The sequence below is a fragment of the Microtus ochrogaster genome, unplaced genomic scaffold, assembly GCF_000317375.1.
Source record: "Microtus ochrogaster isolate Prairie Vole_2 unplaced genomic scaffold, MicOch1.0 UNK3, whole genome shotgun sequence".
Lineage (NCBI taxonomy): Eukaryota > Metazoa > Chordata > Mammalia > Rodentia > Cricetidae > Microtus > Microtus ochrogaster.
The window spans coordinates 12,644,418-12,664,761 of NW_004949101.1; the positions used below are offsets into that span (position 1 = coordinate 12,644,418).

Below are 20,344 nucleotides of genomic sequence, written 5' to 3' on the forward strand. Positions count from 1 at the left end.
CCAAGTGGCCCTGCTCTGTAGGAATCTGCATCCTTGTGGTCCTCCTCTGTAGGAATCTGCACCCTGATGGTCCTCCTCTGTAGGAATCTGCATCCTGGTGGTCCTTCTCCTCCATGAGAGCCACTCTCTGCCTTTGACTTTGAACACAATTTATTTTCATAATGTTGAAGTCTCTTCTAGATGATTTTGAAGGTTTTTGCACTGGGTTTTAGAGTTTCTGTTTGCCACACTTGAGCTGTGGAGTTTGCTACTAAGAGTTCTTCTACACTCTGGCCTAACTGTCACCTATACTAGCTGTACATCCAACTTATAAACCAATGCCGCAACTTACTTAGCTCTAATGTCTCCCATTGCACATGGGCAGTCGTAGGGAAGTAGAAGTTGGGGTTTCTGGGGAAAATGTGACTTCCTGATGTAGGTGTTCCTGAAAACACATGGACGGCTAGGGATGAGGAAATATCTTGATGTGAGGAGACCGCCAGAGGCATTGATCTTATTAGCTTGGATCTATCAATTCCAGAGACTATTTACCTTCATGCATCCTGATATTATGATAAAACACAAGAAAAAATATATACAGATAGAAACTGTTACCTTTACAGGTTACTTTTTGCTTTTTGGCTCCCTAACTCCTGCGCTACAAACTATAGTTCTTTCTAAAGACTTTGCTCACTTTCTTAAAAGATAAATTCTAAGATTTGCAACACTAGAAGTAACTATAAATTACTCTTCACAAGGAGGAGGAAGGAATGAAGTGGTTATAAATTTGTCTGTTTTTATTCGGTTATTCACCTCGTGTGTGTACGGTGTGTGTGTGTGTGTGTGTGTGTGTGTGTGTGTGTGTCCTTGCTACATTTCACTTGTCCTGATGTGTTTTGCTACCCATCTACTCCCTATTCTAATGCTTTGTTATTTCTCTAACTTTAGCCCTCAAAACAGTATCTGACCAACAGTGGGCAATTAAACATTTGTTAAATCAGTGGATATGAGTGTAAACTATAGGGAAAACTACTAGTGTGTTATTTTAAAACCCTTCTTCTTATCTTTAGTGATGAATAGATGACTCATAGGGAGCACTTGGCTAGCTCCTCAAGACAGTGACTGATATCAAGGCAGAACCATCAGCCTCTCTCAAAGGGGGCCAAACAATTGTTTTTCTCCAGAACTTTACATGTGGAGGGAAACATAAGAAAAAGTCAGATTGTCTTTGAGTCCTTCTTCCTCCAAAACAAAACAGTGCCTCTTTCTTTTCTCTTCTTTCCTCCCTCCTTTTCTTCTTCTTTCTCTTCTTCTGCTCCCCCTCTTGCCCTTCCTATTATTATTATTATTATTATTATTATTATTATTATTATTATTAATTTTAAATTCTTTTTTCATATTTTTTAATTGATTTTCATTGAGTTCTACATTTTTCTCTGCTCCCCTCCTTGCCTCTCGTGCCCTTCAACTCTCACCCAAGGTCCCTATGCTCCCAATTTACTCAGGAGGTCTTGTCTTTTCCTACTACCGATGTAGATTACCATTTCTCTTTGTTTTAAATATGTTCTTTTTTCTGTATCAGCATGTCTGCTTTAAGTCCTGGGTCCAAGAGAACACATTCAAGGCATCCTCAGCTACCAAGCCTCAGAAGCCAGAGATGTCAAGGGGTGGGGAAGAAATCGCTTGACTCTGCACCCAGTGGTGCAGGAGAGATGCCACCACTGAGCTAGCTTTCTGTCCTGCATTTCTGCAGCTGGCAGGATTTGCACACATGATAACTCACAACCAAACAGCATAATCATTTATGGAACCAGGTTTATATTTTCCCTTCACTCTTGCTCATGTGCCTCTATGTGGAATCCTGACTGGCTCTAAGCAGCTCATGTTTAACACATCCAGAAAAGAGACTTTCAGGACAGAAGGCAAGAAGTGCTTTTCTCCATAGTCCCGGAATGACAGCTGCTGAGACTTTTCTGTAGATAAGAAAGATGGAGACCAAGTTGCCCTTTCTTCTCTTATTATGACTCTCTCTCTTCTGACTTCTGGGTCTTTAAACTTTTTAAAGAGTGTTCTATGTGGGTGACATTTTCACAGTGTAAAAATTCAGGATTTATCTGATTATTAATCTCCTACAAATCTTAGGCAAAGACTGTGGGGAAAATTGTATTTTCTAGGGACTATCAAAGAGTGCAGGGGACTGAGCCTGGCCTGTGTTATGGTTGGTAAGAGAGCTGAAGACAGTGTAGGCACGGGCAGTTTAAATAAGGGGATCAGGAGTGACAAAGAATGAAAATCTCATAACCTACAATAAATAGTTTTTATGTTATCTTTCCCAGCAGTCATATGTGCCACCTGTAACAAAGTCACATACAGAGTCCCTTATATCCCTAAACAGATTGTGGAATATCACTTATGGCACATTCTCTTTTTTCTTTATTATTTTTTATTTAAAGAAAATTCAAAGTGTGAGTTATTGACTATTTATCACAAATTGGCCCTGAAATGAAAACAATCTATATATTTTGAAGAGAATATATATTAGTGTGTGCAAATCTTTACCTCAGTGTAAATGTCCCCACAACAAAATATGACTTTTGTCTTTGGGGATTAGTTTAAAACATATAATACTATTAAGTTTGAAGAATGTCAATGAAAATTTTCAAAACATTTTATGTATCAAGTATTAAAGTAAGAATGGCCCAGAACTGGCTTGACAGGTCTCTTCAATTGCTCCTCCTCCATTTCCAGCTTCACTCCATTGGTTGCAATTGTCCTTCTCTTTCTCCTTCTTCTTCTATTTACTTGCTTGTTATTGTAGTTCAGGTCTTGAACTTATGTCTACTTATAGAGAGAGTAGACCAAGTGCTTGGATTATAGGTGTGTATCTCTATGCCTGGCTAATTTTTCTTCTTAACCAAAACAATCAAAAGTCCCTTCCCTGTGGACTTCTCTCATTTCTTCAAATCAAAGGTGTCAACTGCTCTGAAGCAGAAGTTGACTTTCATATTTTAAAAAGTGCATAGTGATTGATGGGTATACAGGCAACAGGAACAAAAGTTCTTAGTAGGAACAGGTTGAGTTTGGGGACAATTAGAAAAACGGAAAGTCATTGTCATCAATACTAACTATGTCCTCCTACTCAGAATATTTGCAAGTTATGGAGAGAAAATCATAGGAACATTCAATAGGAGGAAGCTGGAAACAACCATCCAATAGAGGAACCTCAGCTTCATCTACTCTGAAGGATGAGACAACTGGAGTCCATGATGCTCAAAGCCTCCAGGGCCTTTGGCATCTTATGTGATCTACCCGTTCTCAACAGTTCAAATGCCTTCTTTCCTTTATTCCCCACCTCCCTCTTTCTTTCATTCTTTCTCCAACCCTGAACGACACTCCTTTGCCATCTATCTATGACATGCCAATGCTGAACTAGATTCTTATATCCCAAGAGTGACCTAGCTGTGCTGTTTTGTTCTCCCCGGCTCACATATCTAGGGCACTGCATTAAACACACCAGCAGGCAACTCCAGAATAATAAATGCAGCAGAAGGCATGATGGTGTTTTTGGCAAAACTGAGAGAATAGTATGAGATTTCCTTGAGATCTCTGGCTGGAAAAGGAGACGGGGAATCTCAAGTGAGTCCTAGACCTTATGCAGGAAGACAGGAAGAACTGGACAGGAAAGAGAAGTTTCTAGAAAAGCAGGTAGTTGACAATCACCAAGTTCTGTCAAGGGCTCGGATGAAACATCGTGGAGAAAGAAGGTGAGGGAGAGGCGTGGGAACTAATGAACTTCTAATGAGAAGGGGCAGAAAGCTTGGATGCTGCCAGAGTGGTGGGCAAACAGCTGATGTGGATGAAGTTAGGCAAGTTTCCAGGAAATCTTACATCATAATCTTCAAATAAGTGAGTTAAATTCTCCACAACAGAGTGGCAGAGGTTCTACTTTGAAAGTGGAGATAATAAAGACTGATGTTCAGTGCACAGACTGTGTTTCGGAGAGCACATTTTCTCTCTCTCTCTCTCTCTCTCTCTCTCTCTCTCTCTCTCTCTCTCTCTCTGTCTCTGTCTCTCTCTCTCTCTGTAATAATGTTTAAAAATGCAGCTAGAAATTGACCATATCTATTAAGGCAGAACACAAAACAATCTATGTAATTATAACTTGCAGTGTATGCCCCCAGACAAGGCAGCTGTATGGCTTCAGTATTGTAATAGCCCTAAATTTAGGAACTGTCAACTATAGCAGAAAGTACAGACTACTAAGTAACAAAGAGAATTAATGAAGTCTACTCATAAAACAGAAAAAAAAACTGAACTAGTAAATCTGGAGAGATAGAAGACAGACAAAAATGGCTACTTTTTTTTTGTTGTTCGTTTTTGTTTTTCGAGGCAGGATTTCTCTGTAGCTTTGGAGCCTGTCCTGGAACTAGCTCTTGTAGACTAGGATGGCCTTGAACTCACAGAGATCTGCCTGCTTCTGCCTCCCACATGCTGGGATTAAAGGTGTATCCCACCACCACTCGGCCAAAATGGCTACATTCTATGAAGCCATTTACAAATTTTTGAACACAGGTAAAACAGATAAATGTAAAAAGCCCAAATCTGGACTGTTAGAAGGTAGATGCTGGGGATCCTGATGATGCTGGATGTTATCTGTTGGTTTTAAGTCTGGGTGATAGGTATATGGGCGTGCTTCCTTTTCAAAGGTCTACCAAGGCAGAGTTAGGACACGAGCACTCTTCCAGGTGCTTCATGACCATTAGTATGGCTACATGGAATGAATGTGTTTTGTTTTGTGTCTTTATAATGCCTAAAAGAATTTAGTGCTCACTACAGATTAGAACCAGCGGTGTCTGCCAATACGGTGCCTATGCAGTTAAGCAACGTACAATTTCCCCCTCATGGCAATTATTGAACATCTCAGTCTCAACCCATTGGGCTCTAAAGCAGGAGACCACATGGCTTCGCAACAGAATAGTGCAACTACATTAAGGCTAAAGTCTGCCAAAATAGGTGGTGATTAACAGTTTACCCACACTGGGGTGGAGGGGGTGGTCTACCAGTACGGCCAACCATTTAGTATTTTATATCAGAGCCTGGACCTCAAGTCCTGCCTCTCAGGTGACAGATGATGTCACTAAGTTCATGGCACAGGAAGCAGAGGCAGGGCAAGGAGATGAGTCTCCTATTACACTGCCACTCAGGCACCACAGTTAAGACCCATTTCTCCTTAGGCCACAAGCACCAGGCTTCCTAGACGGCTGACACTAGCAGTTTGACCATGGATGATTAGGGAAGAAGCTCACTAGACCCAAAGGTAAACAGGCTGGGAAACATTTGGCTTTCTGTATGCAAAACAGTGAGGCGGTGCCTTTGCTTCCTTTACATATTGGGATTCTTCTGGGAGAAATTCCAGGACAGATTTTTATTTCTGGCTGAGCTTCTCTGGGAAATGACTGTTCTCTGAGCAGTTGTAACCCAGATCCCCGAGACCTGAAGGTGGACACAACATAGGGCAGTCTGAGATGGGCTGCCTCTGGCTTACAACGCCTCAGAGTCTGCAGCACACAGGATGCTGCTCACAGTGCATGGGCTCAGGACATCATAGCAGACACACCTAGAAGTCAGTTTCTCGGCCCCATCCTGGGAGAAAAACAGGATATAGGATAAAGAATGGCAGTGGGCAGGCAGAAGAGAACTATTTTCTCTTCGGACACACTGGCCTCTCAAAGAAAATTTGATCTGGTGAGTCAGTTAGATTACTCGAAATGACAGGAATTTTGTGGGCTGATGTAAATGACCTGCCTTTTACAGTACACAGTAACCTAACCAGTTGGGTCTTTAAAGTAATTCACTCACTAGTGAAGAAAAATGCTTGAGAAATCAAATACTGACTTTTCTTACTGAGTGACTGCTGACTAAAATTTGGCACCCGTGATAAGAAAATCGAGGTAATCAGAAAAAATTTCTTCTACACTCGACTGCTACTAGGACCACCAGTGTGCTTTCCTTATTCACCCGAGCAAAGTGCCCATTGCTCCCACCTAAGCTCAGCCTCTTGGGGCAGTGGAATAGGAGCAGTCCCTCCCCTACATGGTGTGTATGTATATATGTACATGTTGCGGTATGCACGTATGTGTTGTGCATGTATATGTGTGCACATATGTGTTGTATGTGTGGTATATGTATATGTATGTGTGTCTGTGTATGTGCTTTATGTGTATATTTGTGTGTTATATGTGTATTTGTGTGTATATGCATGTGGTTTATGTGTATATGTATGTGTATATGTGTGTATATGCATGTGTTTTATTTATGTATATGTGTTATATGTGTATATATGTGCTTTTGTGCATGTATGTGTATATGTATGTGTATGTATGTACTGTGTGTACATGTACATGCCACAACACATATGTGGAAGTTTGAGGACAACTTGTGGGAACTGGTTTTTTTCTCTCACAGTGTGGGCTCTGGGAATCAAACACAGGTTGTCAGGGTCAATGGCAAGCACCTTTATCTACTGAACCATTTTATCAGCCTAGGGATGGACAGTTTGGAGTTGTGGGTCAAACAGTAGCAGTTTTGAGCTTTGGCTATTTCTATGGTTTATATCCTAAGAACGTACCTTCTGTCGTGTGCAGGCAGCCCTAGACAACACGGAAGCAAGTGGGAGTTTCTGTGTTCCAATAAAACCTCACTTAAGAAGGAGAGTGCTCAGTTTGGCCCCAGGCTTAACTTCCTCAAGTCTTACACTAAATCTTATTTCTATTATCTAGTAAAAGATATATCCCAGCAGCTTTACTCGCCTGCATGAGCTCTTGGGTGTCCTGTACAAGAGCAGCTTTGCTACTGTGTACGCTGGTTTCATTTCTCATACCTTGAAAGCACCTGTCCTCACTTCCCTGCCCTTCCTAAAAGCTTTTCCCATCTCCCTGCTGCTAATTACATCATGACATCTCAAAAAGGAAACTGATTTCGTTTTCTTAACCTGCCCCCTCCTTTTGAATCCTCAAGGCCATTCCGCTCAGAATTTGAACCTGAGACTCTACTGAGGTTGTCTTAACAAGGCTACGATGACCTTCGTGTCATCAGACCCGCTCGTCAATTTTTGGCCTTCCTCTTGGCACTGTGAGCAGCAACGGCACAGCTGGTCTCACTCAGCCTTGGAGTATTTTTTTCACCTGAGTTCCAATGAAACACATTCACTGTTGCTTTGCTGCCTGTTCCTTCCCAGCTTCCTTTATTTCTGAGGCTTACATGACGTTGGAGTGTTCCCGACTCCGAGGCTGGCTAGCCTCTTCATCTAGGTCCACTCATCAGCTGATCTTTCATCCGGCTTCATTAAGTTCCAGGATAATTTTAAATGCTATCAATTAACTAATGCCTTCGAGAAGTTTATATGTCACTTTGTTGTTCAATCCCAGGCCCACAAAGTGAACCCCCACTCAACATCTCCATCTGGATTTGCTCATAATCTCAAAATGAACACGAAAAAAAGAAATGAACCTCTGACATAGTGAGGGATACTTCTTTCTTTCCTGACACTCAAGAAAAAAATGTTAACATCATCTTTTGTTTCTTTCTCAGGTTCCTATGTATCTGCTGTTGGCTCTTGCTTTAAACTATGGGGGATTTCGACCCCCTTCCATTTCCTGTAAAATTTCTCCTTCACTCAAATAACTGGCTGTTCACACAGAATATTCTAGAGTTTGTTAAGTGATCTGCCTTTTCCCATTGTTGTCTTCTTCCTGCCCCCCACCCTTCACCCCAGTCCATTACCGAACAGACACTAAGTCAGGTCACATCTGTCCTCGGTTCACACTCCCTGATGGCTTCTCATTCACTCATAGGGAAAGTCAGAATCTTTCTGCTACTATGTTCTCTCAGCTTTGCTGTCTCTGTCCCTGCTGTCGATACCCTGTGACATCTCAAGACACACCAGACACTACCTGGCTGGAGAATTTTATCCTTCATGTTTGTCTATCTGGAATATTCTGTCTCCAAATATATTTCTGGCCTATTCCTTCAGACGCTTCAGATCTTTGCTGAGGCATCACCTACTCATAGATATTACAGGGATTAACAGCCTTGGAGGCCGCTGAGTACCAGTGACTTCTTGAGGTTGACTTTGGACCCCAACCCACATGTCCCTGGTAACACTAGAAAGAGAATCCCTTCCTCAGGTTTTAAATTACTCTATGAGAAGGCGGAGGTGTTGAGACTTCCTTGAGGTCCATTAAGACAAGGAACTTCTCCCTAGTCAAAATAGAATACAAGTTCAATCTCTTGACTTAAATGGAGAGCTGACATTCTTTCTATACTGCCCCAAATAGTCTATACCATGCTCTCCTTCCTGTAAGGTTTAGTGCATCTGGGTCTGTCAATCACCTGGCCAGGAGGCCAGGAGTCCACACCCTATGAAGAGAGGATTATCTCCCTAATGAGGTAAAGGGCTTTTCTTTCCCACAATCCTCTGCGCTGGTGCAGACCCTTGCAGTGCATCCATCAGTCTTCCCACTTTTCTGAGACCTAACCCCCCAAATATAGAACTTTTTCTTTCTCGCTTAAAAACATTTTACTTTATGTGAATGGGTGTTTGTATGTATATCTGTGTTCCAATTATGTGCCTGACGCTCGAGGAGTCCAGAAGAGGGCTTTGGACCCCTTGGAACTAGAGTTACAGATCATTGTGAACCACCATGTGCACACTGGGAAATGAACCCAGGTTTGCTGCAAGAACAGTCAGTGCTCATATCCACTGAGCTATCTTCCAAGTCCCATCCTTTTCCTGTCTCCTCTTCTTCTGGATATTGGCCAGAGACACCCAAGCATGCTTTCCCTGGCACGCTAGATTTTCACTCTTTCCCTGAAGCCACAACGTTACCAAACCCACCATGGGAATATTTTCTTGCTCTGCACCAAATGGAATGACTATCTCTCCTCCTCTTTTCTATCTCCCTCCTTCAGGATTTCACCTTGTCTACAATGTGAAGTTTCTCTCAAACACTATAAAATCTTCCTCAAGCCTCCTTCTGAGTCGGTTTTTGTTTATTTATTTTATTAAGAAGCTCAAGAACCTAAAAAGAAAACTCATTTCCTAGGTAATAGAGGTGTCTGGTGGGACCAATTTACATAATGTCTACTTTCCAACACTCCCAACCTCTACTTCTTGTACTACTTGTGTTGATCTCACTTTTCACTTCCATATTATTTTGTTTTGTTTTGTTTTGTTGATTGTCTCTCCCTCACTGGAATTCATGTTCCACATAGCAGAGGGTCTTTGTTTGGTTTACTGCTCTATCCTCAGTAACATGGACAGAGCTTGGGACATTGTGGAGAGCTTAATAGAATTGTTGAAGAAGTTACTGGGTGAAGGATCCCAACACCTTCTTCCCTTTACAGATAAAAACTCTGACCAATTGTCACCGGGCTTCAGGGTTCATATCCATTTGTTGGGAGACTGTGGCTGAGATTTTGGATCTGTAGATGCCTTAAGTGCTTTCTTCTCTCTTCTGCATTCCTTCCTGTATCCCTAACTTCAGGACTTATTAATACGAAATCTTTCCCCTCTTTATTTCTTTCCTACAGTAAGCAAAAATGGCCTCCATGCTGGAGAAATAATTCATTTACAATGGTTTTGTTTTCCTTAGCAGCACAACAGCCTGTATTTGTCTTCTCAGCAAAAGTTCTACTGCTTGTATTGGGTTTGTTTAATTAATGGGTTGAATTTTAAAATGTGACCTTGCAGAACACTGAGGGGTGTTTCTTCTTGAATTTTCCACTTGCCCTACTTACATCATATTCTGTGCCCCCTCCACATCATCTTTCATTTTCCCGACTTGCTCAGAAATACAGACTAGAGGCATCCACAAGATTTTCCTTCATGTTACATACTCTCTCCCTTCTCCCACAGCTCATGGAGATACCCGCTTAAGAATGTTATCTGACTTGAGGTACACTTAAGTGATTATTAAAGAAATGTTTGCAAAGTTCCCACAATGGTCATTAAGGAGGCTAGATGACTCAGTTTCTTGAAAAGTGTCATGCAAAGAGGCCATATTTCTTAGGGATCCCAAAGACTCTGGGAAATGTTTGCAAGTTAGAGAGTGTACACATGTGCTTAAGAATGTCGATTTGGCTCTGTTAAGTAAGATGATAGCCTCTCCCCATTGTGTTCAAAGGTCAAGACCTGAGATTCTATTCAGTGCAATGTTTTTCTTCCTTAATGTGAATCTAGACTGAGAGGCTGCCAACAGAAGTCCCCAAAGCACATCCAGCTCGTAGTTGTATTTGTTTGTCTAACATGATATGTGAAAACAACTGGCGTCTATATTTAACATCCTATCTGGATTCTCCAACTCCTTTAGGAACTAAACTCAGAGGTCAGACAGCACTAGAGTGCAATGCCCAGATCTGCAGGATGCAAATCTCCTGGGAACTTGTTAGACATGCAAATACTCAGAATTTATCCCAGATCTGCCAAGCCAGGGCTGTGCACCCAGATCCGCTGGGTAGGACTGTGCACCCAGACCCATAGCCAGTCCTTTAATAAGCCTCTCTGGTAATCCTGGATACAGTCACGTTTTATGCCTACTGGTTCACAACTGGTAGAAGCTAAAGAGCAACTGCACCGATGAAAATGCCTCGTGGAGATTGTCAGGAGGCTCCCATCCCCCCAGTTTTCTCTACACCACTTCTGTGCAGTGTAGTTATTAACACACCTCAGAAGGTCTTGCAGATTTAAGTCTACAACCTGTATGTAGCCTATGCAGTCTCTGAAAATGAGCGACTGTCCTTGTGGCTGGGGCAGTTATAGTAGTCAACCGAGATGTGTACAGGGATGCTGAGTATTACAGCACCTTTTCATGGTAGGGAATTCCAAAAGAGGCTGGATCAAAATTTAGATAACTAAAGGCATTTCCAGACGACTAGAAAAAGTCTGAGGGCAAGAGTGTGTGCAGAGGGGATATGGAAGATAGATCAGGGAGTTGCAGCAGTTGTGTTTGAGTGAGCTTCAAGTCCAAGGTCTACATTATAATAGAAGGTATGGGAGTCAAAATGATAGTACTGATGGTCAAAGGACATTTGCCTCTGAATGAGGCTGGCAATTGGCACTATGGAGGGGGGGGGGTTCAAGGAAGATGTAGTCATGGTGACGTGTCTAAAAACTATAGTGTGTTCCCTAAAGATATCTTGTCCAGGCTTTTACTTAGATGATGAAGCAGCCATATTTATTAGAGAGTTTATTTATTCTTTTCATCCTGTGTTTTCATTTACTTAGTGGATATGGATACCCCCAACCTTGCAGTAGATTGTGAATGCAGGTCCATTGGGAGTCAAAGTAAGAGAGTAATGAGGACTACTGAGAACTCAAGAACAATGGCAATGGGTTTTTGATCCTACTGCAGGTAATGGCTTTGGGCGAGCCTAGGCAGTTTGGATGTTCACCTTACTAGACCTGGATGGAGGTGGGCGGTCCTTGGGCTTCCCACAGGTCAGGGAACCCTGATTGCTCTTCGAGCTGATGAGGGAGGGGGACTTGATAGGAGGAGGAGGAGGGAAATGGGAGGCGGTGGCAGGGAGGAGGCAGAAATCCTTAATAAATAAATAAATTTAAAAAAAAAGAAACATGATATTCACCATCTCTCCTGAAGCTCCTCAGAGTGGTCAGACATTTCAGGGAGGTGAGATGAAGTCCTGGAGGGCCACATGATAGCAAACACTATGTGACCATTGGCCTTCTGGACAGCAGAGATGTGTGGAGAACAGGATGGCTTATATTCCTATTTCTCAGACACACTGTACTCCCAGAGGAGAGTTGATTGTTAGGGCGCGGGAAGGCTGCTGAGTCAGGCTGCGTGAGGAAGATGTGATTGTTGTTTCACTGTAAGAGACGCTATGTGCTATGTTCTTAGTCCAACCACAGAGGGAAGGTGGGAGAGTTTCCTCTGCACATCTGTCTCTCAAAGGATCCAACTTTCTTAAGGACTAAATTAGAAACTCAATTTCAGCCAGGCACAATTTTAGTCCCAGCACTTCTGTGGCTGCGAAGGGTAACTACAAGTTTGAGGGCCGTCTGGGTTCCACTAAAACTAGAGAAAATTCAAGCTTTGAGGTCAGATTGGCCTATAGGGAATAACCCCGTTTCAAAAACAAACAAACAAAAACAAGAAAACTTCAGCACGTCTGGAATTATATCTTTGCTAGTAGTAGTAAGTGAGCAGCTTCCTTCAGAGCCTGACCTTCCCTGATTGGCTCAATAAGAGACCAGACCCTCCTCTTCCCCTTGCTTTCTCAAGCCTCCTGCTTTATTCGTCTGCACTCAACATAAGACACGCCATTCTTACAACTTCATTGTGAATTGGCTGGTGATTTTTTCCCTAGATTCTTTGAGGAAATTTCTTTGTTCATAGCTGAAGCCCTAACACTGGAAGTGTGTCTGGTACAGAAAAACTTCCATCCTGCAGATACATGCTGGAGGTAGCATGAGCTGATGTCTACTTAAATAGTCTGACAGCATTCAACTTTCAGAGGAGTCCAGGTTTGGTGTAGGAGGTCATTCTGTATTTGTGTTGCTTTCATTGGTTGGATAAAGAAACTGCCTTGGCCTTTTGATAGGGCAGCAATTAGGTAGGTGGAGTAGACAGAACAGGATGCTGGGAAAAAGGGCAGACAGAGAGCTGCCATGGATCCAGCCGCAAGGTCAGACATGCTGAATCTTTCCTGGTAAGCCACGACCTCATGATAAAATACAGATTATTAGAAAGGAGTTAAATAAAGATGTGAGAGTTAGCCAATAAGAGGCTAGAGCTAATGGCCAGGCAGTGATTTGAAAGAATATAGTTTCTGTGTGATTATTTCAGGGGGTTTAGCTAGCCACGTGGTAGGACGCAGCCTGCTCCTCTTACCACACAGGTTCTACTGTGCATCCTACATCGTAACTGTTAGGTCTCAAACCCTAGGACAAATGGCTGAAGTGCCTTTTTAACATATCAGCGTAGACCTGGTAACCAGGTTCTCCCAGCATCCCTCAGTCCTTACCTATTACAGGGTATAGCTTACATCCATACTCAACTTTCTACCCCAACTCTCTAGCCCAGGGGTTGTGCTGCCCTTCCCTATGTAATCCAGACATTTTGGTTACCTGCCCTGCTTTTACTTTTTGCCCTCTTGGCTGCTGCACCTGGTTCCCCTCTCTCCTCTCTTTCCTTTACCCTTGCCCCTCTTCTCACACGGCCCATGGTCATGTCCACTTTGGACTCTCCCAGATGGCTCTGCATCAGGGATATGCTCTCTTTTTTTTTTCTGCAATAAACTTTCTCTTCCACTGTACATAGAAATAGTCATATACTTTCCTTTTTCTTTTCTTGTTTTCATGCAATGACACACTCTTTCCTTCAGAGTGAGCGTTATGTAAGACACCTGAGATTAGGTACAAGGTACGATGAACTCAGAAAATATTAACAGCCAGAAATATGGAAAATATGCTTTAGAAGGAAAACAGTGTCTGCAAATTTTAAATTTCTGGCTGTTGCATTTTCATGGGGGGAGTAATTCGAAAGAAATTTGTATCTAGATGATGTAAAATATACTATATGACTTCATTAATGATGCCAGGAGCTTCACGTAGCTGCTGAAAAACAGAACGAAGTAACTTTTGCAGATCCCATACTGCTGGCGACCATGACGGATTTAGAAATTTAAATCTATGGGAAATTAGCTTGTGGGAACCACAGAGAGGGGGAACTCAGACATTGTGAAAATATAGCTGCACAAAGGCCCTAAGCAACAGAAGGTTTACATATCAGTGTGCAACGGAAGTAGGTCTACATTCAATCTCAGTAAAGACCTGTCTGATAGAACACTTATTAATGTCTTTATTAGAAATACAATGAATACCCAGACTGGTCATTTTAGAAAGTGGAACATGGGTGTGTTGGAGGAGAGAAAGTTTTATGATGTTTTGCAAATGCAAATGTTTTGTTTACCTGCAATCACCCACTGTCCACCAATTCATTCAATACTGAGAAATGGCGTTATGCAACCCAGTGAGTTAACGACAGGGCTCTAAAATGGGGAGGAAGGCAGAGCCAGGATGATAGCAGCAGGAACAGAGTTCCCTGCCCCTGTATTCTCTACAAGTGTACATTATACACTGTTGTTACAGAGAGAAAACAGGTTAGGTTTTAACACACTTGAAAAACATAAATTTCCATACCCCAGAGTAGTATATCTGGTTGGTATTTTATCCATTCTGTTGTAAGAACTGAAGTTGATGTTACAGAAATGATCAGAAATAAACTCCTGCCAAAAATCATTATGAGATGTCGAAGCAGGCCAGCACATTCATTGTAACTCATACAGCTGTCAGGGCACAAGACATCAGACAATTATAGACCACAAGGCCCTGACAGCACACGCTGACGAGGAGCGACTGTGGAGCTGTGATCTGTGCTTTGTGTGCTCTGTAAGGACACACCAATGGTATGCAGACCCCTAAGTATCTGTAGATCCATGTTCTTAACCCCTGATGGAGATGGAAAGTCACTACTGTTCTGTACTACAAAATATAAACACGGATGGGGGTGGAGCCCTTCTGTTTGATGTGTTCATTTTAGTGCTTTCCAAATCATCACTTTAGAAAGCAGTTCTCAATCTGTGTGCTGTGGTCTCTTTGGGGGTAGCATACAGATGTTCTGAATATCAGATACTTACATTGCAATTCATAATAGTGACAAAATTACAATTATGAAGTAGAAGTGAAATAATTTTATGGTTGGGGATCACCACAACATGAGAAACTGTACTAAGGGGTGGCAGCATTAGGAAGGCTGAGAACGTCTAGAGGAAGTACTTGAGTCCAGGAAGCCTTAGAATTTACAGCTTCTTGTTTGTTGTGTATCCTTGCTCTTTCTGTGTACATCTGGAAACATCTGAAGGCCCCTTTTTTCTTTTTGTTTTTTTTTTTTTTTTTGAGACAGGTTTTCTCTGTAGCTTTGCAGTCTGTCCTGAACTAGCTCTTGTAGACCAGGCTGGCCTTGAACTCACAGACATCTGCCTGCCTCTGCCTCCAAAATGCTGGGATTAAGGGTGTGTTCCACCACCACCCGGCAGTCCTTTTTAAAGTAGAATCATAATAATCATAAAAAGGAAAACCTGTTTTTAAATCACCATTCCAGTCTATAGCTGAATAAATATTGACTATTTAAATTTTTATTAAAAATTAAATAACTACTACACAACCACTGGTAATCTGTGTGGTATATGTGAGGGAAACCAGTTTAAAAATGTGTTAAGTTGAGAATCCTCAGGGGAGGAGTTAAAAATGGAACCGGAGTTAGGAATGGTGGGAGACAGGATCGAAGTTAAGACAGAAGGAAACATGTACACCTGGTGAAATGAAATGTAGCTTTATCTACACTTTGTTTTGCAGAGGAATTTTATCTAATGCCCTGTCCCTAATGAAAACAATCTGTTATTGAACCCCAGTGCTATTATTGAAAAATGTTTTAAACACATGGATACTTGGCAGCTGGATTATTAATGCATCAAACTATAAAACAAATCAAAAGTCTTCCATATGGGTTAAACAATATCATTAAAAATCAGATGGGGAGAGCAGCGTTCGTTGTCTCCACCTACCATACCTTGGCCACCTCCTCTTGGAAAGCCACGAGATTCAAGTGAGAGATGTTCACCAGGTCAGGCCCATACACCACCGTTATCATGCGCTGCTCCAGGTGCCCAATGTTCCCAACATCCAGGAGTTCACGTAACTTGGGGTCCTGGAAAAGAAATGTTAAAAAGAGTGGAATATAAGGAAAGATTCTAACATGGTAGCACACCTTTAAATGAACGAGAAGTAGAGCTGCCTTTTCTTAAGAGGAGCTTGTATGAATGGAAGCATTCCTCTCTACAGTGGCGAGGAGGTTGGTCACTTGCTGAAGAGCTGTGGGGGAAGACTTCCCAGTTTAAGACCCGTGGTTTTCAGCCAAGTGGTCTTTATATCATACAGCCATCCTGCAATGCATGTGTACGTGTTAGAATTCTCCTCTCTTTTCCCCAATCATCTGATCGGTTGTACATTGAGCTGCAGAGAAGAAGGTATATTCTTTCCTATTTGGGTGGAATGTTCTATAGATGTCTGTTAAGTCCATTTGCTTCATTACCTCCAATAATTCTCTTAATTCTCTATTAGGTTTCTGCCTGATTGACCCGTCCCTTGGAGAGAGAGGTGTGTTGAAGTCTCCTACTACTAGTGTGTGTACATTGAAATGTAATGTCTTATTCTTCTCCTCCATTCACAGACACATTAAAACAGAAAAAGAAATTCTTACAGAATAAAAATGTTCATGCCCACTAGAGTCTTAAACAACTCAATAGGTTCTGGAAGCATTTGACTCAAGTTGGTACTATCGGAAAGTAGTGCAAGGTTAGGGGGTGAAGGTGGGGTGCTTAGCTGGAGTCTTTTGATCATTGAGACTATCCCTGTGGAGGTGACATTGAGTCCAGGAGCAATAGGTCTTCTCAGTCATAGACTGGAACCCTAAAACATGTGCTGAATGAAATAAGCCTTTTGTCCATATAAACCGATTATCTCCAATATTTGTGACAAGCCTCTAGCCATGGGCCTTCCTCTGCACTGAGTACAGATGTAAAGAGAAAGGATGTCAGCGGAGCTTTGCGCAGGATATTTTAAGTCCCTCACTGGGTGTGTTCTGGGCTGTGGACTTAGGGCATGTCTGCCATCTCTTTCTGAGCAAGCCTCATTCTTTGAGAACACTCTGAGTAAGTATCCCTTGGAGATACCGTTTTTGTTTTTGCCTCCCCCCCCTTTTTTCTGGGAAAGGGACGTTTCCAAACTCACAGAACTCAAAATAAAACTGAAAATAGGGCTTAGTCAACTTGGCTGCGTTTATTTTCCTCCCATAGGACAGGCCCTGTAGGACATTTCAGTCCATGCAGAAAATTAGCATCAAATCAATCACTTAGCAAATTTGCTGCCGGCTTCTGAGCAAGGACCATGCTTGCATTTCTATTTATTTAGCAAAACACTATGCCAACAGGGCCTGATTACTGAGGCTGGGTTATTCTGGCCTCCTTCTGTGGGGGGTTATAAGCCCGTACAAAGAAATAATGAATTAAAAAAAAAAAACAGAACGAAAACAAGCAAAATCTTTCCAGTTAAGTTACTCACTTGGTATCATTAATTCTTTCTTCATTAATAAAACTTTCTCCTGTGTGGATGCACAAAAAGGCACACTTTCAAGTAAGCTATGGAGAAAGGAACTTCAATTCCAAGCTTGCCCAGTAGAGTCGAAGATTTAATTCCCTGACACAGTGAGAGCTTAACAAGGCAAGGGAGCCTCCTGGAAAGATGAGCTGCTTCCCCCAAAGCTATCAATTCCATAACCCACAAAAGGAGAGGTATAGAGTCAACTAATTCCCAAATGAAAACCACAAAGTGGGGGGTTTCAGCACATAGAATCAATAGATTGGAAACACATGCTTAAGCAAATTAAACAATTATTCCAGCTGTTCTGGAAATGATGAATTACATTATAGTTTTCAGACACCATAGAGACAAGTTTAGGGAGTTAAGTGTATTTGATCAATACTTGTTGTATACATGGAAGAGAATAACCATTCTCAGAAACCAACTAAAGCTTGCATAATTCTCATGTGCCGTCAAAACACCTTTGCTTACTCACTAAACGGCTCTTGGTTAAGGGTTTCTACTTCCCAGGATTGCAGGGAAGAGGTGTGGGGGTCAGGAGTTCGTGTGACTTATCACTGAAACAGAGGATCTGGAGATATGTAAAGTCTCTCCAAAGGAGGTGCCTAAATAGAAAATATGGTCAAGAACTTCCAAAATTCTGTGAAGAACAGCATTACTACCGGATATAGTCAGCAAGAATCTAGAAGAAACATGTCGTCTCTGTAAGTTTTACTTCTAATGGCTATTGCTATTTCTTTGAAAGTCCCTTGGTCATTTTGTAACTAGAGGTGGTGTCTGGATTTGGGTGGATGGAGGTTATGAAAAGGGAATTGATAACTGAAGCTGAATATTGGTGAGTCTATCTGAAATGGTTCACATTTCTAACAGAATTTTAAATGAGTTTTGATAATGAGCTAGGAGAGCAATTAGATTTGAGATATATTTTATCAATAAAAATTCTAATCCTTTAAAATCATATTGTTCAGGATATAAAATAAGAAATGATTGAAAATATGTAACAAGTAAGTTGTGTCTAATGTTGATTTTTTTTTACATTCTCTTAGACCATTCCTCATTTTACTCCCTTCAACTAATACTACAACATCTTATTGTGGAACACTTCTATTTTCTCAGCAGATCTACACGTGGGGCATTTGCTGATGAAGACACCCATCTCTTCAAGTACCACAGGCTATCCCCAGCAGCTTTAGACTGTCAGACTGTGAAGATCAATAACCTAAAAACGCATCAGCACTGACTTCACAGATGATGACCTCACAGATGAAAGTAATTCAATGAACTCAGATGTCTAAAATTGTGATACTTCTGGAGTCCAATACTGTAGGTCTGGGAAAATGAACGGTTGTATTTGAAAAACAAACATGCACAATCAAAACTGTACTAAGGACAAAGTCCTGTTGATAGTTTGTCTGAACTACTTTGTCCCCTGTCCTTTCTCCCAAGCAACTTTAAGTGAATCCCAAAATCCTTGATAAGTTCCCAGAGACTATTCGACTCCCCAGGTTCTAGAGCACTAAAACACACTGACATGTGCACTGTAGATGCTTTTAAGGAGAATAAGCCATTCCTCCGCTCTGCAAAGTTGTTTAACTTTTCCAAGAGTATTAAAGGATATAGGGAAAACTAAGAGATGGGGTAAGCTTGGAATTTTACAGTTTCAGCTATTATTCCAGCCTTACTTTCTACAGAGAATATTTTTTCTGTGTCTCTGCAGTTTGGGGCCACTGAGAACCCTGGCAGTTTTCACTTAGCTTCTAGGTTATCTCTACTCCTATAAGAATCATGAAACAAAGGTGATTTGGCTATGCAAGTCCACTTTTTCTTTTTTATTTATTTTTTGAACAATCTTGTTTTAAATGCCAATCCCAGTTCCCTCTCCCATCCATCCTCCCACTTTTCCTACCTTCTCCCCCTCTTCTCTCCCCATCCAGAGTGTTGACTCCCATGGGAAGTCAACAAAGTCTGCTACATCACTTGAGGCAGGACCAAGGTCCTCCCCCGTATATCTAGGCTGATCAAGGTATCCCTCCAGAGGGAATAGACTCCAAAGAGCCAGATCATGCACTAGGGACAAATACTGCTAAGAATCTAAGCAATAGTGGAGAGAATACCTAAACTACCCTTCCCCTGTAATCAGATTGATGACTACCTTAGTTGTTATAGAACCTTCATCCAGTAACTGATGGAAGCAGGGGCAGAGATCCACAGCTAAGTACTGGGCCGAACTCCTGGAGTCCAGTCATAGAGAGGGAGGAGCGCTATTATGAGTAAAGGCCAAGACCATGATGGGGAAAGCCACAGCTGACTCAAGCTAGTGGGAGCTCACAGATCCTGGACTGACAGCTGGGAAACCAGCATAAGACCACACTAGACCCTCTGAATGTGGGTGACAGTAGTGTGGCACGGGCAGTTTGAGGGGTCACTAGCAGAGGAACCAGTATTTATCTCAAGTCCACTTTTTCTTCATCATCATGACTTGTGATTAAATTACTTCATGTTCATTCTAAAGAAAGAGTTTTGCTCTTGGTGATATCTGTTAGCGTTTACCATTACCTGGCAATTGGCTTCTGGAGAAATAAAGACTGTTCTACACCTAAGGAAGGGGGACTTAAGTATGACACAATTATGGAATTATGTAATTTAGAATGTCAGAGACAGATGGGAAATTATGCATAGGGTTTTTAAAAGGAAAACTAAATGCCAATTTAGATCTTCACTACTTAATTTGACTTCTAAAGAAAAGATATTTATTTGTACGCCAGGCTTTCCCAACACAATGCATCTCCTTGGGATACTTAGGTACCAGAAACCTTTTGTTTGGTGCAGAAAGATCTACCATACTCATTTGTTTTTCATAGGCATGAAAGACATTTTTATCAGATTTCAGGCTTATTCGACACTTCTTTACATGAAGAAAATTTTGTTCTTAGCACTTAAGGCAATGTTCTCAACCGAATTATGGTTATCTATCAATCACGAGAAAGTCAGATATTTGAAAGCCTTTTGATCAATACTAAGTGTAATAATTGTAAACAGAGCTCTCTCTTCTGTTTTCTCCTGGTGTACACACGGGGCTTTGCCTCTTGCCTCTCTCCTCCTCTTCCTCCTCCTCCTCCTCCTCCT

At 41.7% G+C, this 20,344-nt stretch overlaps 1 protein-coding gene across 1 annotated transcript in view; it reads right to left on the bottom strand.

Moving 5' to 3' along the window:
- Plcb1 (phospholipase C beta 1) overlaps window positions 1–20,344 on the bottom strand; it is a 691,541-nt gene that overhangs the window by 236,062 nt on the left and 435,135 nt on the right. The window contains exon 4 of the mRNA XM_005365666.3: window positions 15,630–15,767. Coding sequence (XP_005365723.1) covers window positions 15,630–15,767 — 138 coding nt within the window. The remainder of the gene's footprint in view (window positions 1–15,629; window positions 15,768–20,344) is intronic.